The 26,681-nt window shown below is 35.9% G+C and overlaps 1 protein-coding gene across 2 annotated transcripts in view; it reads left to right on the forward strand.

Annotated features, from left to right (window-relative positions):
- Nucleotides 1–1,409: 1,409 nt before the first annotated feature.
- Nucleotides 1,410–26,681, forward strand: part of CFAP206 (cilia and flagella associated protein 206) — a 32,846-nt gene continuing 7,574 nt past the window's right edge. The window contains exons 1-11 of one of the 2 annotated variants that reach the window (XM_090280537.1): nt 1,410–1,707; nt 2,745–2,857; nt 3,434–3,517; nt 7,443–7,533; nt 9,504–9,692; nt 10,472–10,630; nt 11,724–11,932; nt 18,375–18,494; nt 21,040–21,238; nt 22,810–22,950; nt 25,055–25,248. In XM_090280537.1, coding sequence (XP_090136663.1) covers nt 2,750–2,857; nt 3,434–3,517; nt 7,443–7,533; nt 9,504–9,692; nt 10,472–10,630; nt 11,724–11,932; nt 18,375–18,494; nt 21,040–21,238; nt 22,810–22,950; nt 25,055–25,248 — 1,494 coding nt within the window. In that variant the 5' untranslated portion in view covers nt 1,410–1,707; nt 2,745–2,749. The remainder of the gene's footprint in view (nt 1,708–2,744; nt 2,858–3,433; nt 3,518–7,442; nt 7,534–9,503; nt 9,693–10,471; nt 10,631–11,723; nt 11,933–18,374; nt 18,495–21,039; nt 21,239–22,809; nt 22,951–25,054; nt 25,249–26,681) is intronic. The other variant, XM_090280538.1, reaches the window with a different exon arrangement.

The raw sequence follows: 26,681 nt of genomic DNA on the forward strand, positions 1-26,681 counted from the left end.
TTGAACCAGCGACTCCACTACTAGGATTATACCCGAAGAATCTTGAAACACCAATTCAAAAGAACTTATGCACCCCTATGTTCATTGCAGCACTGTTTACAATAGCTAAGTGCTGGAAACAACCTAAGTGCCCATCTGTAGAGGAGTGGATCAAAAAACTGTGGTACATTTACACAATGGAATACTATGTAGCAGAAAGAAAGAAGGAACTCCTGCCATTTGCAACAACATGGATGGAACTAGAGAGAATTATGCTTAGTGAAATAAGCCAGGCAAAGAAAGAAAAATACCATATGATATCACCTAATACAGGAAACTAAAGAACAGCACGAACAAAGGAACTAAATAGAACAAAGAGCAGAACAGCAGTCAATAGCGGGGAGGGGAGAGGGAGAGAAGGGGGATAAGTAAGGGAAGGGTTTAGTCAAAGAAACTGTATAAAAGACTCATGGACATGGCAACAGGGAGGGATATGATTGCGGGAGAGGGGGTGGGTTGGGTGGGGGAGAGAAATTAGGGGAAAAGGGGACAACTGTAATTGAAAAACCAAAATAAAAAAAATAATAATAAAAAAAAAGAAAAAAAGTATATTCTGTATATTTGTTTGAAATTTGAGAAAAATTACTGGCACTAGTCTGTTTAAAAACAAAATTTTGTTGATGCTCTGCTTCTAATATTAGTTTAATCTGGTTTCATACTTTCATGTCAGTAAGTGGGCCTAACAAACTATTGTTAAAAATGCAAAAACTCAATAACCCAACTCCAGACAGGGATATGTCCATATCATGTGTCCCTTGAGTGTGCAGTTTTCTCTTCTGCCATCTTGGACCATCCTGTTATAGACTTCCTTTAATAACAAGACATGAAATTAAACTGCAATCCGTTTTACCTTTTTTTTTTTTTTTTTTTCTTTTTTAAACTAGATACTTCCATTTGCACTCCATTTCTCAACGACAGGACCCCTCGAATTTCCCATCTTCTCGTAACTGGCTCCTGCCTCCACCAGACCACGCCCCTCTTTTTTTTTAACCCGTTGAAGTCCTCACGCTAGCAATCTGATGCCATTGTTTAAGGAAACTTGTGTTTGGTTATGATGAATATGAACGCCGGCGGGGCGGCCTCTGCCAGAAGCGATGCCGCGTCCCTGCCACAGTCGATGCCGTGTAAATGTGCACAAGAAACCACTGTCTCCCACTGCGAAAATTGTTTTGAAAAATTTTTTAAAAAGAAGAAATCTTGTGTTTAACACCCTTAACCTTGAAATGTAGTGAACTTGCCTTTCTCAGCCTGGGATTTGGGCCGATGTGTTTTTGTTTGGTTTTCAAAATTCTTCCAGCTCATCCTTCGGCGACAGACTCACAAGGTTGGCTCCGCCCATACCCTGGCCCCACCCCCTTGATTGCTAAGCGTTCGGTCTCCATGGTTACAGGCTGCGGCAGCGAAGAGTGCCCAGCTGCCCTGAAGGCTCCGGGGAACAAAGGGATAAAAACGGCTCTTGCTCTAGGTTCTGGCGGAGGTCAGCCCAGTCGGGTCTCTGTGTCCTTGAGCCCGAGATGTGAAGAGGCGAGCGCAGGGCAGCCTGCAGGGCCCGGCAGCTGAAGGATCCCGTCCAGCCCGGTTGAGTTCTGTCAGTCAGGACTCCTCCCACTGCGCTGCAGCAAAGCCGAAAAAGTGGCCACTTCCGTCTAAAGGCACCCAGCTCCGCAGGTTAGGACTCCGACTCACCTTCCTGTCTCTGCTCCTCGTCGCTCGCACCCCCGAGGGCCAGAACCCGTGAAATTCAGTGCTTCGGAGAGTGGGGCGAGGGAGGGTACTGAGCGGTGTCAACCGTGGCCCCGCATACAGACGCAGGCGCACAAGGGAGGTTAATCTTGGAATACTCGTTACAAGCTGCTATTTTAAGCGCGTCTGCCACACTCTATTTTGACTACTAAATATATAGCACTCAGTCTTCGCCACGATGGATCCCAGGCAATCTGGCTGTACTGGACAAATGCCAAGTGCTACCTTACCAGAACACTAATAATGCTGAGAGTTAGCCTTATCCTGGGATTGCCTTTGTTCTCTACATGCTAAATTTCCCAGTGCTCAGTTACTGCTAGTCAAGAAAATCCGGACACTCCATAACCTTTAAAACCTACCTTTTCCTGGCTTATAGTAAATGGAATTAATAACCAGGAGTCTGTTTTTTCCTCATAATGCATAACTCTCATAATATGTTTTCAATTTTGGTTTTTATGTTTTTAATTGAGTTTGAACTCCAGCTTGGATATGCAGTAAAGAGAATTTAGATCTGAGAAACATAAGGCTTTCCAAAAGTCTTATAGTTATGAAAGGTCATTTTGTAAATGTGGGGGAATAAACATTTCCTCTTTAAAGTTGTACTCTGCCACCTACACAGGTTGGGGTGGGGTTTCTCATTAGTTCTCCCCCCATACTGTTTAGCCTTTTTTAAATTTAAAAGTATGATAATAATTTATTTTGGTGATCACCATCATTTAAATAAAGAGGAAATGTCTCAGTCATTTGAAATCCCAATTTCTCTTTCATCAACAAAGTCCTTCATTTTTATAAGTACAAAACAAATTAACTAATGAAAAACAGGAGAGGCCTACATGCTAATAAATACTTTTAAGTCAATAAGTAATAGTATGACTCTTTACAAATGAAATATAAAGAGAAATGTAAAGAAGAAAAATAATGTATACATAATATTTTAAAAACCCAATTATTGTTTTGTTTAGCCAGAATGCCTCCCACTCAGGCAGAAAGTGTAATAAAGAATATCATTCGAGAAATAGGACAAGAATGTGCATCCCATGGAGAGATACCTTCTGAAACTCTGGTTGCTTTTATGGTAAGAATTAATATTTTTGTGAATTGCTGCTTTATTAAAAAATGTTTTTAAGTGGTGCCCATTTCCTCTTAAAAATCCGTGAAGCTTTCCTAAATGTTATTCAGTTCAAAATATATTGAGATCATTGGGAAAGTTAGCAAAAATTACTTTAAAAAATGTCTCTAAAACATGTCAATTCTAGAATTATAGAGACTGATTTAGAAGGGCTTGATGAGTTTTAGAAACACCAATAATGTATTGTGTCAGAGTTTTTATAACAATGTTTTTGTTCACTTGTAAAAATTACTCATAGCCTTGGTCTGTTTTTGCTTTTCATTTAACAATATACAATAAAAACAGTAAAATATTCAAATAGTTTCCCAATCTAAAATCTAGCCATTGCTTTTAACCAATTTCTCCATATAATTTTTCTAACACCATATTCAAATTTGATGAAGGTACTGATAAACTGGGTAATAAGAAAGCTGAATAATCAGCTCCTGAGTTGTCAGAGGCAGTTGCTTAAAAAATTGGAAACATATTAATTTCATAATAATACAAAATAAAATTATTTAATGGACTCTTTCCTACTCTCAGGTGAAAGCTGTTGTTCTGGACCCAAGTAATGGCTTTAACATGGATAGAACCCTCATAAAAAGTGATGTGCAGAAACTTGTTAAGGTGATTATCCAATAAGTCTCAAATTTTGAAATATTTATTTGCAATCTAAGTATAGTATGTGTGTTAGCCATCATTGACTTCAGCTCCATGAAACAAAAACCCACCGAATGGTGGTGCACACAAATGAGGGATTTATTTATTTTCTCCTAAAACAAAGTCTGGAGGTACATAAGCTGTTTTTCCTGGCTTCCTGAGTCACCATCATGAATGTGGATTTCATTCCAGGGTTACAAGATAGCTTATTCCACCTTGAGATAGCTGTAAGGGGGGAGGACAAAGAGCAAAATATGTGTGCCAATTTGGTCTCTACTTTCCTTTGGGAAAATAATAGCTCTCCCAGGATCTCTCCCATCTGTTTATGTTGATTGACCAGAATATTTCAAGTAAGCCTGGGATATTGGTTTTGAGGTTCCTCCTCCTCCTCCTCCTCCTCCTCCTCCTCCTCCTCCTCCTCCTCCCTCCTCCCTCCTCCCTCCTCCCTCCTCCCTCCTCCCTCCTCCCTCCTCCCTCCTCCCTCCTCCCCCCTCCTCCTTCTTCTTCCTCTTCTTCTTTCTTCTTCTTCTTCTTCCTTCTTCTTCTTCTTCCTTCTTCTTCTTCTTCTTTTGAGCAAATCTTTGCCCCAATCCAAATTGGGGCCTTTTTAGTAAGGAAAAAGTGGTATGGATACTGGCTGGTAGCAGTGTCTGCTGCAGTATTTTAGAGACACCTTGTTATTAATCTAATGTTACATTCAGAACATTATTAACTGACATCATATACTGTAAAGTTACATAGTATTGAATTAAAATTCATATAATTAATGATTCGGTGTAATTTTTTTTCAATTTTAAAGGAAAAAGTAACTAGTAGAAAACAAATAGATGTGCCTGAAGACCAATTGACATTATTATTTTTTGTATGTTTTAAGTTTGACTTATTGGATTTAGGTGCTTAAATATTTATTTTCTAAGTATTCCTAAATGTATTTTCTAAAAATTCAACTTTAAAAATCTTTTCTAGAGGACATGCTTATTGATTTTAGAGAGAGGGAAAAGGAGGGAGAGAGAGAGAAACATTATTGTGAAAAACATCAGATGGGTTGCCTCTGGTATGGGCCCATCCCTCACCTCTTGTAGGCACCTCCACCAGGGAGTGAACCCACAGCCCAGGAATGTGTCCTGACCAGGAATGGAAACTGCAGCCTTTCAGTTTCCAACCAAGTGGGTGACAGTGACCAGAGCAAAAATGCAACACTTAAAAAAGTTCTGGGCTTAATGGTTTTAATTCCCTTCTTTACACAGATGACTTGAAGCAAGCTTTCCCAAACTTGTATATGAATATTTTCTGGGCTCTAACAAATGACAGAGAAAATTTTCACCGTCCCCATCTTCTCTCACCACCAGCAATTCACACAGTGGAGCACAGGTGTTTTTGCAGATGCTAGAGGGGTCAGAAAGAGCTTTGGGGGCCTGAGCAGGGAATAATGTTGTTACAATGATAATGCACTAAGGACAGATTCCATGATTCTTCAAGGCACCCTAGAGCTGGGTTTCTCTGTGGCGATTTTAAATGTGGTTTAAACCCATTCTTAGCAAAGGGGTAATGACTGGCAGTCAATTAGAAGTTTTATTGGAAATCCATGGAGGAGAATCAAGTAGGGGCAGACATATTTTTCTTCTTTTCATGTCTCAAGAAGAGTTTTTTTGCTGTGGTGGGTGGTTCATTTGGTTAGAGCATCACCCTGTGCATCAAAGGGCTGCCAGTTCATTCCTGGTCAGGGCACTTACCTGGGTTGATTGTTTGGTCCCGGGGTGGGGCGGGGTGTGTGTGGGGGGAGGGGGAGCAGCCCTTGGATGTTTCTCTTTGGAATTGATGTTTCTCTCTTGAATTGATGTTTCTCTCTCTCTCCCCCTTCTTCTCTCTAAAAAAAATCGGTGAAAATATCCTTGGGTGAGGGTTAAAAAAAAAGTTTTAATTTTTTCCTCTAATTCAACTAAGTTAGAAAGCATCAAGCTCAATATACTTTTAACTGTCAATGTATATCATAATTCAAATGACAAAGTTTGTTGTATTTTTTTCTCAATGAAAAATCACTTGCTAATATTGAATGTAAACTGTAATTGAAAAAAATTTTAATTAATTTTTTATCCTCACCTGAGGACATTACTTCTCATTGCTTTTAGAGAGTGAGAAACATTGATTGGTTGCCTCCTGTATGTACCCTGATTGGTGATTGAACTGGGGATAGAACCAGGAACCTAGATATGTGCCCTGACCAGGGATCAAACTGGCAAGCTTTTGGTTTATGCGACAATGCTCCAACTAACTGAGCCACATTGGCCAGGGCAAAAAGAAATTTTAAATAAAAAATATATATTCCACGCCAAGACACATCATAATCAAAATGCCAAAGGTTAAATACAAAGAGAATCTTAAAAGCAGCAAGATAAAAGCAGAGAGTTATCTACAAAGGAGTTCCCATAAGACTATCAGCTGATTTCTCAAAAGAAACTTTGCAGGCAAGAAATATTCAAAGGGATGAAAAGCAAGGAACTACAACCAGGATTACTCTCTCCAGCAAAGCTATCATTTAGAATGGAAGGGCAAGTAAAATGCTTTCCAGACAAGGTAAAGCTAAAGGAGTTCATCATTACCAAGCCATTATTACATGATATATTAAAGGGACTTATTTAAGAAAAAGAAGATTAAAACTATGAACATTAAAATGGCAACAAATTTACAACTATCAACAACTGCACTTAAAAAACAAACTAAGCAAGCAAGCAGAACAGAAAACAGAATCATAGATATGGAGATCATCTGGAGGGTTATCAGCTGGGAGAGGGAAGGAGGAGAATGGTGGAAAAGGTGCAGGGATTAAGAAGCATAATAGGTAGGAATGATATAGACAGGGGGATATTAAGAATAACATAGGAAATGGAGAAGCCAAAGAACTTATATGCAGGACCCATGGACATGAACTAAGCTATGGGATTGCTGGAGGGAAGGTGGGTACTGAGCTGAGGGAGGGCAAAGAGGGGAATATTGGGACAACTATAATAGCATAATCAATAAAATATATTACATATATATATATATTTCAAAAAATCAGCTGGATGAGGTAGTCTTTTTAAATTCCGTGTTTAGAACAGTTCTTCTCTGCTTGGAGGGATCCAGGTGCACAGGTTTCATAAAGATGAAGTGTCCAGTCCTCACTCTTGCATTCTCTCCTCCCTCCACCCAGGGTTGGTGCTGGGGAGGTGGGGGGAGGTCATATGCTGCTGCTGCTGTGCTTGCCAACTGCAAATATAAAGACTAAAGAGTGAGAAAGGAAAGAGTGGAGTTGGGGGGTGGAGAGGAAAGGAGAGGAAAGAAGAAAAGAAAAATTCAGGTTGATCATCTAATATAAAGGGGCAAAGCAGACAGGGGGAAAAAAAATAGGAGAAAACAGACCAGAGGAGAAAATTTTAAACTAGAAGTCAGAGCCTGAGAAATTTGTGAGCAGAGGAGGGTAACTGCGGCAGCTTTTTATAAAATGCATATGACCTCCAGCATCAGCGAAGGAGTGTTGATTAAGGCTCGATTAAGTAGGACTGAGGAACTCTAGAAAAGCTCTGAACAGGAGACATACTTTATGGGACATTTGCTCACAGACTGTATAGACTTCCCAAAACGTCAAGTTTCTTGCCTTCACCTGGACTATCAACCCACCTGGGTATGGTGATAGTGGTTAACTCTGGGAAATAACTTATTACTTAATAACTATCATCAGTTGGGTGAATTACAAAGCATGAAGTCCTCAAAAAAAATAGTAAGGGGTTATTGGTAGATAAGTATTAAAAACTATTATTTTGATGTTTCCCTTATTTAAAAAAATAACTTTAGAAAATACTTCAGGTCATTATAGAAACTATAACTAGAAGCATTCATGGGTATTCTTTTCTAGCTTTGTGTGAGTCGGCTACTGGACAGTAAAAATCCATCCCTGGACACCATTAAGATGCAAGTCTACTTTGATATGAATTATACAAATCGAGGTAACATGTATCTACCAATTTTTATATGCTTTCTTAAAAGATTCATATTGTATTTAAGGTAACAAGGGCTTCATTTGGTTGACAATGAATGGTTTAATTTTTTGGTTTATCTTTTGAATTTTTTTTCCAATTTTGAAAAATATGATAATGTTGGAAATGCTAAAGGAGAAAAACACCAATGGCCTTTCTGAGCATTAAAACTGAATTCTAATTATTATACCCATAATAATTATGTTTCCAAGTCTATTGTGTTTTAACTGTTGTACCTCTAATACATAATAATTAGAAATTAAAACAGCTAGTCCATTGAAGTTAAAGTTTTTAATTTGCTGATATATATATTTGGTTTATGGTTTGTATTATAATTCACAATGCTTACCTAAATTATATGAGTAACACAAAAATGAAATAAATGATGGTAAATTTAAGCTTAGAACATATTTTATTATGTAAATAGTTTAATGCTGCATCACAGACTAACTGGAAACAAGAGAAAAAGGAAACTAAATTCCTCTATAGACTACACTACCTGTGCACCATTGTAATGCAATTATTTTTAGCCATTTGTTAATTTTCAATGTCTTTTTTTCTTCTATGTATTGAGCTTTAATTTATGCTACATATGTAAAATCATATATCTTGCTTCTTTGCCTACTAATAACAATTTTAAACAATAAATGATCATGGAATTGATGACATTATCATTTAGATTTTTTAATTGCAAAAAGTTCTGTTTTTGTAAAAAGAGTATAGGTATGAACTATGTATCATTAATATATTAAATATTATAATAGTAAAATGAGGTGTTTTATTAAATTAGTTTCAAGAATTGTGCTGCTGGTGAATTGTGCTGCCACAGTTAAGTATAGACCTCATCATATCATGGGAAGAAGGGAGAGAGAGGGAGACCTTTATTGATGCAACATGATATTATCGGTAATGCTATTGAAGGGAAATTTATCTAGAACTAAAATAGAAATACATATAATTGAACAGAAGTATTTACGCTATGTCTATATGTATACTATATGTGTTTACATAAAGCTTACATATATAGTACTTATATTTATACTATATATGTTTATATTATAACATTTATAGTATTGGGTTGGCCAAAAAATCCATTTGTTTTTTTCTGTAAGATGGCTCTAGTAGCACTTAGATGTCTTTAACTCCATTAGAAACTAACAATTTTGTTAGAGTGTATTGTGACAGCTGTCATATCAATGTGCATTAAATAAAAAAAATCAATATTAATGAATTTTTGTGTAGCCATTTTAACATTGAAGATGGAAGAAAACATGCAACTTTACTGGCATATTATGCTTCATTTTTTCAAGAAAGGTAAAAATGCAATAAAAAGATTTATACAGTGTATGGAGAAGGTGCTCTGACTGATTGAATGTGTGAAAAGTGGTTGCAAACTTTTGTGCTAGAGATTTGTTGCTGGACAATGTTCCATGGTCAAGTAGACCTGTTGAAGTTGATAGTGATCAAATCAAGACATTGAGAACAATTAATGTTCTACCACAAGGGAGATAGCCTACATACTCAAAACATTCAAATCAATAAAGTTATTGATGAAAATGAAAAATGTGTCTTTTATTTTACAGAAAAAAACCACACAAACTTTTTGGCCAACCCCATTTAAATTGTTTTGTATACTTTCTGCTTACTTGGGAGGTTTTAGCCCTTTGATATTACTGTTTGGGATGTCTGTGTAAAGTCTTATGTGTTTTGACAAGTATGCCATTTAAATTGCTGTAATAAATCTTTTCCACTAGATTTTTCTTTTGAGGTTAATTGCTGGACACTGTTTATTATGACATCTTATGAAAATAGTTGTTTTCATGCAGTAGTAGAATTGCTGTACCCAAGCCATTTTTTTATTTTTTACTGATCCTACTTTCTTTATGTGAGAAGAATTCTAAGTATCAAATATATAGAATATTGTCCTTTGACAATTTTAGAGGAATTTCTTAAAGAACATCACCGGGTCATGGATTCTAAACTAGGCTCTGTTACCAGAGAAATTACAGATAACAGAGCATGTGCTCGAGAAGAACTGGAAAGCCTCTACCGAAAGATTGTCAGCTATGTGTTACTGCATTCTGGGATTGGATCCCCTACAGATATAAAGACTGTCAGAGAGGCAACAGGTAAAAAAAATTTTTTTTCCATTCCATAAGTGAAAATATATGAACACTGAGTCTTACAAAATGTATTAGATTACAAGTGTTGAAGATTCCGTTTTATCTGAAAACAAAATCAGCACAAATAAGGTTAAAACTTACCCAGAATCCTTTTACACTATGTATCAACTCTAAAACTGAAGTAGCACCTCTGGAAATTGAATACTGTTAATATTTTAGAGCTGTACATATCCAGGGACCTACTCCTTCTCCTTATTAGAGAGACACTGGCAGTATGATTAAGGAGACCGGGCTGACTGGGTAATGGGTACCACTGGAAAGTGAGATTTTATACTAAGGAAAAGAGTTAAGTCTGTCATCTAAAGTGGATGATGGAAAAGGACATTGTTTTATCCCCAGGGAAGACTTGCCCACTTTCATACTTTAAGACAAAGAATAGGCAAGATCTCTAACCTTCCTATGGTTTTCTTTCATAATTATTTTAAAGCGTCAATTTTTCTACTCATAGCTCTAATTAGAAAGCTCATTTTAATGCCCATTGCTAAAAATTACTGGTGGATGCTTCATTATTAAAAACAGACATGAGGCAATGGCAGTATTTCAGTAGCCCAGCTTTAATATATGATAAATTTTGTTATGTGTTCTATAATCAGGTATCAGAAATTTAAAGAATCATGTAAATAATTCTATAAAGACAGGCCTTTTAACCTTCTGCTGTAAAAAACTTGTAATTTAATTCTGATATTTTTATTTTATCATCTTATCCTTTTTGTGGCTTGTTTTAGCTGCCCTACAGAGTGTTTTTCCTCAAGCTGAACTTGGGACATTCCTAACTCTTTCTAAGAAGGACAAAGAATGCCAGCTGAAAGAACTCTCCATGATCGTTACTGGAATTCGTTTATTTAACCGAGACACTGGAAAGGGAGGAGAAGGCATTGAGTACTGTAGGTATATCATGAGGTCAATTCTATAGGTTATGCAGGTTTAAAATTTAACTTGCAGCATGAGGAAAATAATACCCAATACACCACTACTATTCTTAGATTTCAGGTTTGATTGTACTTCAGTCACAACTACTTTTCATAATGTGTAGTCATTTTTAATTTTGCTGGGGCAAGACTTTAAGTTTTATGTGTCACGAAGCTAGTATAGGAGAGTGAATTCGTGAAATTAATGAGGGGGCAAGTCCAGAAACCAGTCTTCCCCATTCATTGGGCTTTGTGTACTTTACTCCAAGTCAAGTAACCAAAAAGGAGTAAAACTCAATGATTTAAAAAATAGAAATCACCCTGAAAATAAAACAGTTGCTGATGCAGTTAAGGGGATAAAAAGTTTCAAGAGGAGATACCTTCAAAACTTTAAATTCAGGAGCATTTACTATGCTGTAATATGCATTTATTATCTATAAGTCTGCAAGTACTCATGAAATATTTCATCAAGGACCTACCAGTAGAAAGAACTTCCTTAGGAGTTTGGTGCATGTATAGGCCCACTGATAAGGGATTAGTATCTTTCACCAGATCACTGATCTTGTATAATGGGGTAAATTTTTGCATTTTAAATACTGTCCTAAAAAAAGCCATTCTTCATAAAGTTCTCTACTTTGCTAGATTATTCTGTTATTTTCAGTATCCCAATGAGTTTCTTAAGTTGCATGCTTTTGTTCTTTATTACAAACAAAAAAAGATATACAGAAGCAAAGATACAGTGACTTTTCTAGAGGCACATGGTCAATAGCACATAATACCAAAGCCTGTCAATTCTTCAGTCTCTGCTGTATGTTAGTGGGAGAGGCTGATCTGCTCCATCTTTTGGTTATTATTATAACAATATCTTTCATTTAGACAGGATTTTTTTTGGGGGGGGATTCTTTTTTCCATGATCTGGGAACCATGAAATACATGACTCATCATTATTAATTTGGTTGACATAAAAAATAACTCAACTTAATACTCAAAATATGACCATTTTTAGGCTTTTTCTTTTTAATTCTTTTTAGACTTCTTTATATTTCTCTTAATATATCTTTAAAAACAGTGCCCACTATTCTCCATGAAGCAATCCCAGCCACCACTCAGCGTATTGACTCCCAACTTCAGATTGCCCAAGAACAGGCATACCGCTACACAGCCATCCTTGAGAAAGTAACAAAGAACCCACTCATGAGTGTAGAACTGCAGCCATATATGTTAAAAGAAGTGCTCTATAATGTGCGACAGTATGAGATCTTCCTTCAGATCATTTTGGTAAGTTAATGTCATAAGATCTGGCCTCAAACTCTTTTGATATTATGGGGCTGAAACAAAGGGTAGAACCAGGTCATTGATAAAGGAGGCAACCTTAATAACTGCTCAGTTTATATAGTGTCTGAAGGACCAGGAACTAAAATAGAAATGGGGAAGTTGGATTTTGCCTTTAATGAAAATATATTGGTAGGAGTTGATTTTATAATTGTTGATTCTGTTGGGTAGGCAGTAGTATGATTGTTAGCATGCTGTAGTTAAGTGGTGTGCATGTGTATGTGTGTGTGTGTGTGAATGTGTGTGTGAGTTGTCGTCGTCGGCAGCCGTCCGTCTCGAGAGATGATGGTGTAGCTTCTTAAGAGTCTATCTGCACCGCCGAGAATGGTTGTGCAGTCCGACTCGGGAGTGACACGGTATCTGTCTCCTCCCGTGTTGAATTGACATCTTGCGATGACGCTGGAGTGTCCTCTCCAGTGAAGCTGAAGCTACAGAGCCTGGGCAGGGTGATATGGAGGGTCTGCTGTTGCCCATGCAGCAGACCCCCCCTCTCTTCACAGCTGAAGGATCCAAGGGAAAGACGGAGTCAATACAGCTTGGGTTCAGGTGCGCCGCAGGAGTTGCCGGTGTTGACTACAACGTCAAACCGCCTTAGGGACTCCGGCTCCGGATTTTCTGTCGGGGTTTACTCCCTTAGCCTTTCCCCTGAAGAGGTATGCCACAAGGCAGCGGAGGTTTTTTGGAGTCAGAGTTTTCCTTCTCTGATGTGCCCTGACTGGAAGATCGAACCAGCGACACTTAGCTCGCAGGCCGACGCTCAATCCACTGAGCCAAACCAGCCAGGACTGTGTGTGAGTAATACTGCAGTATTTGCATTCAGACCAAGTATCCGATGTATTGTTTGGCAGGTAGTTGGCACTCAAATAATTTTCATGTCATTATTTGTTCTTATTGTAAAAATTGGTGGAAAAGATTTTTATTTCTAATGTTTTTAGATCTACTTTACCATATTTTCCAGCTCTTTGGGGATATTGTTTTGAACAAGCCAAACAATATCCCCAAAGAGCTGGAAAATATGGTGAAGTGGTGATTTTGAACTTTTTTGAAGAAGCAGAGCCCTTACTTTCAGACAGAAACCTACTCAGGATCCTAAAAATGTAAAACAGGAATTTAGATGAAAGCACTGGAGAACTTTCACCATGGAACATCCTCATGGCAACACAGGGTTCCAGGGAGCACAGTTTATTCATAAGGTCATGACAGCAAGCTATGTTCCCACCAATCACCTTTTATTTTTATTTGTTTTAGCTTTATTGAGGTATAATTTGACAAACAAAGTTGTAAGATACTTAAAATGTACAATGTAATGATTATATATATATATATAGGGTTGGCCAAAAAGTGTGTTTAGTTTTTTCCATACAATGGTTCTAGTGGTGCTTAGTTGTCTTTAACTTCATTCAAAATAATTTTGTTAGATTGCATTGTGACAGCTGTCATATCAGTGTGCATTAAAAAAAGGCTTATCAAAATTGGTGAATTTGTGTAGCCATTTTATTATTGATGATGGAAGAAGATGTACAACATTTTCAGTCTATTACGCTTTATGATTTCAAGACAAGTAAAAACACAACTGAAATGCAAAAAAAAGATTTGTGCAGTGTGTGGAGAAGGTGCTGTGACTGATTGAATGTTTCAAAAGTGGTTTGTGAAATTTCTTGGTACTATTGACATTTTGGCCAAATAATTCTTTGCTGTGGGGCTGTCTTATGCACCCCTGACCTCTACCCACTCGAAGCCAATAGCGAGAGATAGCTGACATACTCAAAATATCCAAATTAATGAAGTTATTGGTGAAAATAAAAAATGTGTCTTTTATTTCATAGAAAAAGCTAAACAAGTTTTTGGCCAAATATTTGTGTGTGTGTGTATTAACACATTCATCCCATGGTCCCTATTTACCTTTACAAAGCCTCTACTTTCCAGTAACCCTGAGACTCAGGGTTGGTGGAACTGTCTTTTGTTTTGAGTGAGTACTAATGTGTTGAGGGATAGAACATGATGTGTTCTGGTCCTTTCATCTTTTTAACTGGTATGCTAATAACTTGATTCTTCTTCTGGAGGCACTTGATCTGTCTTCTTTCTTGACCACCACTGTAGAGAACAGAAAGATAAACAAGATGACATGACTTCATTGCAAAAACCTACGAGTGGTCCTTACAACTGACTACCATCTAATTGCCTTCAGAATGGAGGATTCTAAGTCAACTATTCAAAACCAAATCATCCATTAGGGTAGATGTTCCCCTAACATTGACTTGTGTCTATTAGCCCTGAGAGGATTTTACAATCAATTTATCTTGAAGTGTATAGAGGTCCACAGGAGTAGACCTCACATTTACTTTTGCCTTATGCATTTGGAAGAGGTATCATAAGAACGAACCTTGGGAAATTGTTTCACACACTGTGAGAATGTTATAGAGAATGTTGTTCATTATATAGTATCTTCTCACAGTTTTCAGTCATGATTCATGTTCAACCAACTAACATACAGTCTTAAATTCTCATAGACCTCTCACTCTCAAAGCTAGAGGGACAGCTGGGTAGAGTGTGTAAGTGATGAGTGTAGGCTCTGCAACCAGATGACATGGGTTCTAATCCTGGCCTTTCTGCTTACTAAATCTGTGTCTTTGAGGAAGTTGTTTAACTTCTCTGTGCCTTAGTTTCCACATCTGTAAAATGGGGTTATTGATAGTCTCCACTGTGTCAATAAGGTACAACATTACCTGGCACACGGTAAGAGCTTAATAAGTTGATGATGATGATAGCACTGCCACTGATGATGTTTATTATTTCTGTCATCATCATCGTTAGGGTTTTAGCAGAACAGCTCTGATTACATTTTGGTAGGGGCATAAGGTGAAGAGCTCTTATTTTTCCCAGCATATCATTTCCAAGCTCTTTGCTTCTCATGTTATTGAGAAAGTTAATTTCCTGTTCTCAGCACTCATTATGACTATTTCGTACTAACATCAGGTAGGGTGGGGATGAGAACCCTTCACATTCACTTTGCTGCATAATTAATGTATATTTGTGTTGTTTTTAAATTTTTATTTTTCAGTTACAGTTTACATTCAATATTATTTTATATTAATTTCAGGTGTACATCATATTGGTTGTATACTGTACACCTGAATTTTATACTTTACAAAATGGTCCCCCTGATATTTCAAGTGCCTACCTGGCACCATACATTTGTTACAGTATTACCGACTATATTCCCTGTGCTGTACTTTACACCCCATGACTATTTTGTGACTACCAATTGGTATTTTTTACTTAGTCCCCAAAACTTTCTCCCTCTGGCACCCATCAGTCTGATCTCTGTATTTATGAGTCTGTTTCTGCTTTGTTTATTTTGCTCTTTAGATTCCACAAATAAGTGAAATCACATGGTATTTGTTTTCTTCTGCCTGACTTATTTCACTTAACCTAATACCCTCTAGGTCCATCCATGCTGCCACAAATGATGAGATTCCATTCTTTATTATAGCTAAGTAATATTCCATTGTGTATATGTACCACTAGATTTTTGTTCACTTGTCTATTGATGGATACTTGGGTTGCTTCATTATCTTGGCTATTATAAATAACACTGCAGTGAACATAGTGGGGCACGTAGTCTTTTGAATTAGTGTTTTGCGTTTCTTCAGATATATACCCAGAAACAGAATCACTGGGTCATAAGACAGGTCCCTTTTTAATTTTTTGAGGAAGTGCCATACATTTTTCCTTAGTGGCTGCACCAATTTACATCTCCACCAACAATGCATTTTCTCCACATTCTTGCCATGACTTTTGTCTTGTCATTTTGGTAATAGCCATTCTAACAAGTGTGAGATGGTAGGTTTTGATTTGCCTTTCCCTCATTAGTGATGTGGAACACTTCTCATGTACTTATTGGTCATTTGCATGTCTTCTTTTGAAAAATATCTATTTAGACCCTTTGCTAATTTTTAAAATTGGATTTGGTTTTTTGCCATTGAAATTATGAGTTTGTTATGTATTTTTGGATATTAACCCTTTATGAGATACATGATTTGCAAATTTCTCCCTTTGGTAGGTTGTCTTTTCGTTTTGTTGATGGTTTCCTTTGCTGTGCTGACCTTTTAAATTTGATATAGTCTCACTTCTTTATTTTTGCTTTTGTTGCCTTTGCTTTTGGTGTCAAAGCCAAAAAATTACCATCAAGACTGATGACAGGGAACTTACCAACTATGTTTTCTTCTAGGAGTTTTATGGTTTCAGGTCTTACATTCAAATCTCTAATCCATTTTGAGTTGATTTTTGTGAATGGTGTAAGATAGTGGCCCATTTCATTCTTTTGCATGTATCTGTCCAGTTCTCCCAACACCATTCATTGAGGACACGATCCTTTACTCGTTGTATATTCTTGCCTCCTTTGTTGTAAATTAATCGGCCATATATATATGTATATATATATATATATATATATATATATATATATATATATATATATATAAGCATGGCTTATTTGTGGGCTCCCTATTCTGATCCATTGATCTATTTGTCTGTTTTTATGACACTACCATACTGTTTTGATTACTATAGCTATGTTATCTAGTTTGAAATCTGGAAGTGTGATGCTTCCACCTGTGTTCTTCTTTTTCAAGTTTGTTTTGTCTGGGGTCTTTTGTGGTTCCATACAGGTTTTAGGATTGTTTGTTCTACATATGTGAAAACAGCCATTGGAATTTTGATAGAGGTTACATTAAATCCATATATTTCTTTGGGGAGTAATAAATTAACAATATTAATTCTTCTAATCCAAAGCACAGGATACCCTTCTATTTAGTTGTTAGAAATAACTTTTCAACTAAAACCTCATCATGGCTGTGAGCAAATTCTTTTTGGTAAAATGTAAACAGAGTGATTATTCATTACCAGGTAAAATAAAGAAGTTCTGTGTACCTACCCTGTGAATGGTCCTAAAAACATACTTGAGGAAGAAGACCTAGAATATCTTTGTAAGTTTTAAGAAGTGCTATGTTTCCTGACCAGTGTGGCTCAGTTGGTTGGCACATCATGTTGTACACCAAAAGGTTACAAGTTTTTTCTCCTGTCAGAGGCAACCAATTGATGGTTCTCCCTCACATTGATGTTTTTCTCTCTAAAATCAATAATTATATGTAATAAAAAAATTTAAAAAGAAGTGTTATATATTGAATGTAAATTTTACTTTGGAGAAGGTACATAGATTTATTTCTGTTTCTTGTTGCTGTTACACAAATCTAAAGACTTTAAGAACTGCATTTTCCTATTTGATTACTAAAACAAAACTAACAGACTAGGGGGATAAGCCTCTGTGAGGCAGACAAAAGTTCCATTAGATAGGATAGATAATGTTATATGGGAGAATGAAACAAGAGGGAGGAAGATGCTTAAAGAGAAGTATGGGTAAAATTAAAACAGGATGCATGTTTCATTTTTGAATAAAAATTTTTATTACTAAAAATTTTTATTACTTGAAGTACAGTAATAATATTTGATATTTCTTATTAAGTAATCACTTTTTGTTATTTAAAAATAGTCTAGTGAAGCATATAGTTAAGCTATAGATAATTAAAAACTCGTATGTGCTTTTTCACTTCAAGTAAATGTCACTCTTTTACACTGTACCGATAAGCCCATACCACCACCATTTCTGATCACATCTTAAGCTGTACAGTTTAATGTGTAAGAGCTGGGCTGGGCTCTGATGGTTTGGAATAGAAACATAATTTTATCTCTTATTAGCTGTATATCCTTGGGCAATTTACTTACCTTTCTATACCTTCGTTTTTTAATTTGTGCTTACCCCTTTTTGTACTTATGTATTTAAAATGATGCTTAGTATATAGTAAGAATAACTGTTAGCAGTTATTTTAGACTCAGTATTCAGCATCTTATTTTTATATTACTACTGTTCTATCAGAAATATATAATTTTTCTTTCAATGCTGAGATTTTTAAGGTTTTCTACATTTTTGAATGTAATTTAAAATTTTTTTTGGTATCAAAATAGTTTTCAGAGGAATACCTCATTAATTTTATCATTCAGGAATGGAAAAATAACAGCTATGCAAAGCTGTGTCATATGATCCACTTCTTAGGAATTCAATGTAATTGTATTTATACTGAATATCAAAGAATTCCTGTATACATTTGAGAAAATGTATAGCCATTGTGTTTTAAAAAATTTATCCTCCAACCATTACTTCTGGAGCACCACCCATATTCCAGTAGAGTCCTCGGTGTTGGGGATACCACAGAGAAAAGAATCCTTGCTCTCACTGAGCTTACCTTCAGGAAGCAGGTAGGATTTAAAACACATATGACTTCGCAGTGAAATTATTAAAATATTAATGCAAATCATGTTGTCTTCATAGTCAGAAATAATTACTTGTGCTCAAGAAGTGGAATTGGTGACAAAGCAGTTAGGAGCCCAACTTGAACAATTAAAAATGATTGTGAACTCGAAGATAGCTGTCCCAACATCACAAGTCTTTGTAAGTATCTGTCATCAACTTTGACCTTATTTAAAGGTGAATAAACTTTTCGGTTCTATAAAATTGAATCAGAAGTGATTAAAATTATATAGGTTGGGGCGAAAGTAGGTTGACAGTTGTTTGTATGCAAAATAATACAATAATTAATAAATTGTCGCAGACTCTGGCCAATGGTGTCTGTGGCATTGTGGATGAAGGTGAACAAATTCACATGATCTCTATGAATCTTGTGGAGAAATGGGACAGAGTGGCGACTCTCTAGGTGAGAGAGCATCTCAACCCTTGCCTGGATAGGCTTTTATTGCTTTTTCCGTGGATTACATCCAAGAGTCATAAATTGTTATGCTAAACTTGCTTTAAACGATTGTTGGTTTCAGATAACAAAGAAAAGAATGTTGTGCATACAAGGGGATGATAAGGATGGGTGAGCTGGCCACATCCTGTCCTTGAAACAGCTCAGAATAGACCTTAAGAAGTTACTTCAAGGTTATACACTAAACATCTGTTGTTTTCAGCTTAGGGTGAGGGAGTTTTAGCAAAAACAAGCTTTGAAGCAGCCTAAATAAAATGTGGGCCCAATTCCCATGGGAAAGCCAATCTGCGGCCTGGTTACTGTGTGCCTCCTTGTTCCTGTCAGTTTTCTGAACCAGGGCTGAGCTACATTCGCATTGCCATGTGGACCGGTCCCCTATAATAAATAATAATACAAGAATAAACTTTCATATACGCACAACTGTCAACCTACTTTTGCCCAACTCTGTATTTAATTACTAAAAATGTAATATTGATTTTATACAAGTTGATCCTGTTCTTCATGGTTATTTTGTACTAATAGTGTAAGAAGGATGACAGGATTCCCTTGGTAGGCATTTGCTACTAAAGAAAATGCAGATATATGTAATAATAACTATAATATCAGTATTGGCTGTGGCAAAGAAAAAATCCATAATTCAGTGTTCAATATGTGTTCACAGTAGCTGGTTTCTAACTGCCTTCAGTAAAGAGGTGATACAACTTGCGACTTTTCTGAAAAGACAGATAATAATCACTTTGATTATCAGGCCTTCATTTATGCTGATTTTTCAGATTATCTGCATCATTTTATGAACAAATCTGGTAGCCCCAAGGAGGTATAAGATGCACATGCAGTATTTTATAGAGCATTTTGAGGCTTTGGTAATTTTCCATAATCATTCCCAATATTTGGTTTTAACAACTAAGAAACTAAAGGCTTTGTTTCACTAACATGATGAGGTCTGTCTGGAAAAAGTCCAGCTGTTGTTAATATAATGAGAATGGTTTGTGTGACATAGATGTAACCTGGCATCCAAGGTGAGTGGACTGGAATGCATATGCATGAACAAGGATGACTTTACTGTATTAGGCAGTGGGAGCATTAGACACCTTGAGTGAGCACGTGTACTGTGTGGCCATTGCACTAAAAATGACTGAGCGAGTAGAACAACGAATCTGCATCAAATTTTGTGTTAAGCTTGAACATTCTTCTGCGGAAATTATTTGGACGATTCACAAATCTGTAGCTATGGGCAACTGATGATTGGCAGCTTCATCACAGCAACGTGCCTGCTCATGTATCACATCTCGTGCAGTTTTTTTGTGAAACATCAAATCACCCAGGTGACTCAGCCCCCCTACAGCCCAGATTTGGCATCCTGTGACTTCTCGCTTTTCCCAAAACTAAAATCACCTTTGAAAGGGAGATTTCAGACCATTGATGAGATTCAGAAAAATATGACAGAGAAGCTGCTGGCAAGTGGGAGAAAATTGTGAGGTCCTAAGGTCCCTATTTTGAAGTTGTATTGAGGTGTCATTTTCCTGTATACAATGTTTCTTGTGTCTTCTTCAATAAATATCTCTGTTTTTCATATTACATGGATGGATACATTCTGGACAGACCTTATAATTTGAGCCTGATTAATTTTTTGTTTGTTCTATAAGTCAGTGACTTTTATACAAGTAAAATAATTTTATTTCACTTACCTAAAACCTTTAACTTGCAGCTCACAGGACATGCCCCAAGATATATTGCTTAACCTTCCATGTCCTTTTGAGTCATATGAAGCATCATATAAGTCTAATTATGAGTCAAATTTGCCTTTTTATGTAAAAAAAGAGTTATTTTCCCTTTGACCTTTTGAGGTGAAACACCCATAAATCTTTCTGCTTTCAGGCATGTCAGGAAAAGAGGAAAGGTTTATTTTCTCTAAAGTATACCTTTACTTCTAGTTATAGCTACAAGGTCATTTGTGGTGTCTTCTGTTTGGAAATAGAGCCACGTGATCAAATGTGTTTGGTTTTTTTGACTAAATTAATTTTTTGATATTCATATAAAAATAAGGTACTTTGAAATAAAATGCAAGTTTATTTTCTCAAACCGTATGGATCCCATTTCTATCTTGATTCTGTTGTTTAACTTCATGAGACTTTTACTTATCTTAAGAAATAATTTCTTTATTTTCAATACTACATTGATTATAATTTAATCAAACCATTACATTTTAAACATATTTTTCCCCTTCCTCAGCCCGTCTTCATTGCACTTTCCAACCTGTGGACTAGTCTTCAGGATGAAACAGTTTTGGTTGGTATCCTCACTAATTTAACTACCAACCTTGAGCTATTTCTAGGCACTCATGAACTGCTCTTTCCTGAAAAAGTAATGCAAGATCTTCTTGGTGGAGTGACTGTGAAAACTGATATGTGTCGACTGAAAGAACACATGGGTAATAGAAATCATCCATTATTGCCTTGTCCTCTTAAAATCACCTCTAGAATAATGTCACTCTTTTGTCTTAAAATTTTCTCATTGTATTTTCTGATAAAGTATTAAACATCTTCCTTGATTGTAAGATAATTTTCATTATTGAAAACTTGGAAAACTAAAAGATGTAAACTGTATATCTTACTACCCAGCAATAACCATTCCTAATGTTATGGTTAGTGTGTGGTTGACAATGATTTTCTGTGCTTACAATTTTCTATTGTAATATTAGTGATTTTTATTATTGATCTGTAGTAGAAAAGGATATTAATCCTTCCTATATTTGTTGCAAATAAAATTTTGTTTCTTTGGAATGCTATTTGCCATATAACTACCTCAGATTCAAGTTGAAATTTATAAATTTTATTTTTGTAAAAATAATTGAACTTATTTTAAATCCTTTAAGAGATGCATTGATTCTTGAAAGGCTGTTTTTATAAATGAACTTCTTTTTATTTTTTTAGTCCATCGTTTCTTAAAGACAGTTTAAAATTTATGAGAAATGCCAAAATAGAGTCTGGCACTTGAGTTGTTGTCTAAAATGAAAGTTTGTCCAGAAGATGAAATTATATAATCTACTTTCCAAATTTCTTTTCAAATTCTATTTTTGTAAAAGTGGAAAATAAAAATAAAGCAGCAGTTTCCATTCTTAAACTAACAAACATAAAATCTGAAACAAAATCAAAGAGACTCAAAGGCATGCTTATAGTTAAAGTTTTTCTTACTGATTATTTTTATTAAAACAGCAAGTCTATGCAATTACTAAGTTAATTGAAAAGTTAAAGTCACTTTAGCAGTAGATATTAAACTCAACCATATTGGCAAGACACTTTACTTGCAACTTAGATTTAGAAGTGTAGTTTCTCATCATACATTAAAACTTCATATTCACTAGAACACTATCAAGATACTGCTTCAGTGAATTAGGAGACCCAATCTTCTTCTGAAAGAACTTAATTTTCACTTGCCACATGTCATAACTGTTCAGGGCTTTCCAGCATAAGAGAAAATAAAGAAAGAAGGTTTATTTTCTCCAAAGTATGCATTTACTTCTAGTTGTAGCGCAAAGTCATTTGTGGTGTCTGCTGTTTGGATATAGACAGAGGCGTAGAAGTGCAGTAGGATTGTGACAGCTTAGAATCTTGGTGTCAATGTTTTATAAATGCATGTTTCATTTGTGTAAAAAATTTAGTCAATTTGCTTATCAAATGTAAGTAGGTTAGCCAACCAACACCAGGAAGAATGTTTATAAAGAACAAAAATTGTACACTGTGTTATGAAAATTAAGTTACAAAGAGGTATTTCCTTGACTCTTTCTGTTCGGAATATTCGCAACTGTTTCAAGAAGCAATAGTTCTAGTATGTAAGCATCATATTCAAAGTATTTTGCCACCTGCTATAAAATGCTGCACTATCTTGAAGTTGATCTATCTCTGTTTTAATCACATAGCAGCCAGTTTCTTCTGCTCATTTCCTTGGGTTGTTTCTCTTCCCACTGAATAAAGTTTTTCTTGTCCTTCTCTTTGATTTTAGAAGAAAGAGTACATCTGGTGGATTTCAGAAAGCAAGAATGGTTTTTCCCAGAAACAACAGCAAATTTTGACAAATTGTTAATTCAGTATCGGGGATTTTGTGGTTATACATTTGCTACAACAGATGGTCTTCTCCTTCCAGGTATTGTTGGAAATAATATTGATCCCACTTCCTTAATTTTTTTTCTTTAAATGAAGTGCTATCACACTTCATTTTTAAAGTTTTTAAAACTTTATGGGATCTAATAGTGAACTAGGAAAGGAGCTACAAAGATGATCCAGACAAAGTGTTCATCTTTGACATACTCACAGTATAATCTGGTATATTGACATAAGCAAGAAACTATAATTCAAGCAATAAGTGATGGAATGTGTGTATAGTAAAATATGGATGCTGCAATATCATAAATGGGAGCTGACTCATATGTCCATTGATTGATTGCAGAAATATTACATGACATTGCTAAAATATATCATCTTCCAAAGGAATTACTTGAAAGAGCAACACTAATTTGACTGATATGTTTATTTAAAAATATTCTCTGTCACTTTATGGTTACATTCTACTAACGTAGATTAGATAAGATAGGTACCACTGAGGAAATGGCCATTTTCTTATCAAATAAGTTTCTCTTGACATTACTAGAGCTTCTCCAAAACAAACAGTAAGCCAGAAATAGAGATGAAATAAGTTATTATCCATAAAGTCCTCTGTGAATTTGGGATAACGAGAAGTTGGCTAGGGCTAGAATGAAAAGTTTCACAAGAGTGGGTCTTACTTCCCTTACACCATTAAGCTCCTCCTTCCTTTTCTTCTTTCATATTTCTTTTGTTATATTTTAGAGTTGGGTATTCTTTTTTATTACAAATAATTATTTGGATTGTGTGTATACAGGCTAGAGAACACATAAATTGACTCATTTTTATGGTATTGGATTTTTCGCAATGGGATTAACGAAAGGTTTACCATGGGAAACTGATAAAATAGTTTTCCCAGACCCCTGTGAGTGTCATTGATACTGAGGAGAAAACAGTTAAGATCCATGAAGAAGCAGAGCAATGGAATGTAGATAGATGTTTTCTTTCTTCTCTTTTTCCCTTTTGCTTTTCCTTCCCTCTCCCTCCCTGTTTCCCTCCCTCCCTCTCTTCGAGTCATGAGAGACACAAATATGAGAAACATGGGTGTGTGATGTGGTTGAAAAAGCTATGGGCTAGGATTCAGAAGAGTTTGGTTGCTAGTCCTACTTGTACCACTAGTGAACTGAGTAACTTCAGCAAATCTCATGCTTTCTACGGACCTCAGTTTCCAAGTCAGGAAAAGGCGAAGGAACAACTAGGGGGTCTGTTTGGGCCCTTCCAGTGTCCACAAACTATGATTCTAAGAAAGAGGGAAAAGAAAAAAGTAGAGAGCTTGTGGGCCTTGGGTTTTGGAATTCTCTCTGAGTAAGCTAGTCCTGACTACTTTATTTCTATTTACTACATTATTTCTTACTACATTATTTTCAGGGCAGCAGCAACCTGCACTGCCTCAGAGGGATTCTGTAGCACTTCCCTCCTCCCGTGGGAGACTGCAGACCACAATAGTTAAATCCTAAGGTGATACTGTGACTTAGAGATCACAGTCCTTTTCAGATGACCTCACTGATGTTCCATCCCCCAGATTGCTATTTATATTGCCCTTCTTTTATTCAGCCTTTCTGAATCACCCAGTTGAAAATATCAACCTCCATTGATTTTCTTTTACTATGTGTTTAATCTGCTTTATTTAATTATTTTTCTGTAGCACTGATCTCTCTCGGGCCTATGGTATATTGATTTGGCGAGTGTGGGAAATTTGTTTTGTTCTGTATCCTCAGTGCCAAGAACAGGGTCAATAAATATTTGTTGAATAAATGCAAGAACAAATAAGTAGGACAGTATTACTGTTTTCACTGTAACTCCCCAAAAGTATGTGGATATTTAATAATCCATACTTTATGTAGTAACTTTTCACAGTAGAAAATACTTTCTATCATGAACAATTAACTTTATTGATAACATTATTAAAAAATTAATTAATTTAATATGAATTTCACATAAACTATAATTTAATAAAATATACTTTAAAATTGCTTTTTGTAACATTTTATCAAAATTAAAACCTAAGTAATATATTAAAAATGGAGTATAAAGGAAATGGTTCCGTGGTTGTATTACAGACACAGTCACTTAATATTTCATAGCTCATTCCTTTCCTTAATTTTCAGGAAATCCAGCAATTGGAATTTTGAAACATAAAGAAAAGTATTACACTTTCAGTTGCAGAGATGCTGCATATTCATTTGCAGAAAACCCTGAAAATTACATTGATTTAATTACAGAAAAGGCCAAAAAAAAAGCAGAATTAATTCAGCTCCTGGAACTTCATCAACAGTTTGAAACCCTCATTCCGTGTTCTGAGGTAAGTGGGGTTGATATTTTAAGAATTTATGACATTTAAAAACATAGTTAATTTAAAAGTTATATTTTTGTTCCTCCCCAATCCAGGCAGAGAGAGGTCAGATGAGTGCCTTTGCAGGTTATCTGAAAGGGATTCATATCTGAAGATATAAACTAAGAAAATTCACAAAGAATTGTAAGACAGGATAAGGAGTCAAACTGATAACTAGACTGGAAAAATCTGAAAAAGAAAGACTACATTTAGATAGATCATTGAAACTAAACTACAGTATTTTCTTATCTAAAATGGAAGGAGCTCAGCACAGATAACATACTGATAACTTAGAGATGTAAAATAATTTAACATGTTTAAATAACAAGTTTGAAAGGCCATAACATGGATGTGAAGGTGTGTTTGTATGCTGGTGCCTATTTGTTAATTCATTCAGCAGATATTTACTGGCCACTAACTGTGTACCAGGCACTATTCTTGGCACCAGGGACTTAGCAGTGTACAAAACATAAAAAACCCTGCCCATATGGGGCTCACATTCTTCTCATTTTCTTCCTCTTTGTCTCTCATTCTTATTGTTCAGCTTTTCATAATTCTTTCTATCTCTTCTCTTGTTCAGTTCCTCTCTTTTAAACTCACTAAAATAAAAACCTGAAATACATTGTTTAAAATATGTTTTAAAATTTTCATAAACATTTTGACTATGAAGCAGGTAGGCTTGTGTACAACTGACCAGTTTGTCAGGGATCCAAGCAGTGACTGGTAAGAGGGTGGTTGGGCTGCTGACAGTGAGGCACAGAAGGAAGTCAGAACACCTGGGTAAGGAGACGGGCAACAAGCTAAGGATAAAGTGGTTGGGGAGTGGTATGGGGGACCGCTGTGGTGGTCCAGCCCCGGACAGTTCAGTTGGTGCTCTTATTCTGATAAAGTGCTACCAGTCTGTTACTGTGACACTCTTTTTGGGTGAGGCAATTCTCCAGAGCATTATAGGTTTCTCCTGATGTGGAAAGAGGTTAGTATATTTAGTATCCTTCTGTATGAGGGCCAAATGGTAGGCCTACAATTTTCAGCTCAACTGAGAGAGGTTGCTCTCAAAATGATTGGACCAATTTAACTTCAGTCCATGAGGCTTGTCACTTAACCATAATCTTACTAGCATTTCTCTTACTGGGGTGATGAACTTAAAACGGTATATCATTATTGACTTATTGTATATTTTTCTGATAGTGAAATTCAGCATATCTTCTTATATCTATTACTCCTTCAGGTTTCCCTTTATATACATTGACTATTCATACCTTTTGCCAGTTTTTTTCTGTGAAATTACTATGTCTTTTGCCCATTTTTCTCTTATATTTGTTGGAGGTGTTTTTTCAAAAAAAACCAAAACATTTTTTATACTAATTCTTTGGTAGATATATGTTTTGCAGATATGCTCTTCC

This window comes from Furipterus horrens, unplaced genomic scaffold (genome assembly GCF_987537825.1).
Source record: "Furipterus horrens unplaced genomic scaffold, mFurHor1.1.pri manual_scaffold_6, whole genome shotgun sequence".
In the NCBI taxonomy this organism is placed as follows: Eukaryota; Metazoa; Chordata; class Mammalia; order Chiroptera; family Furipteridae; genus Furipterus; species Furipterus horrens.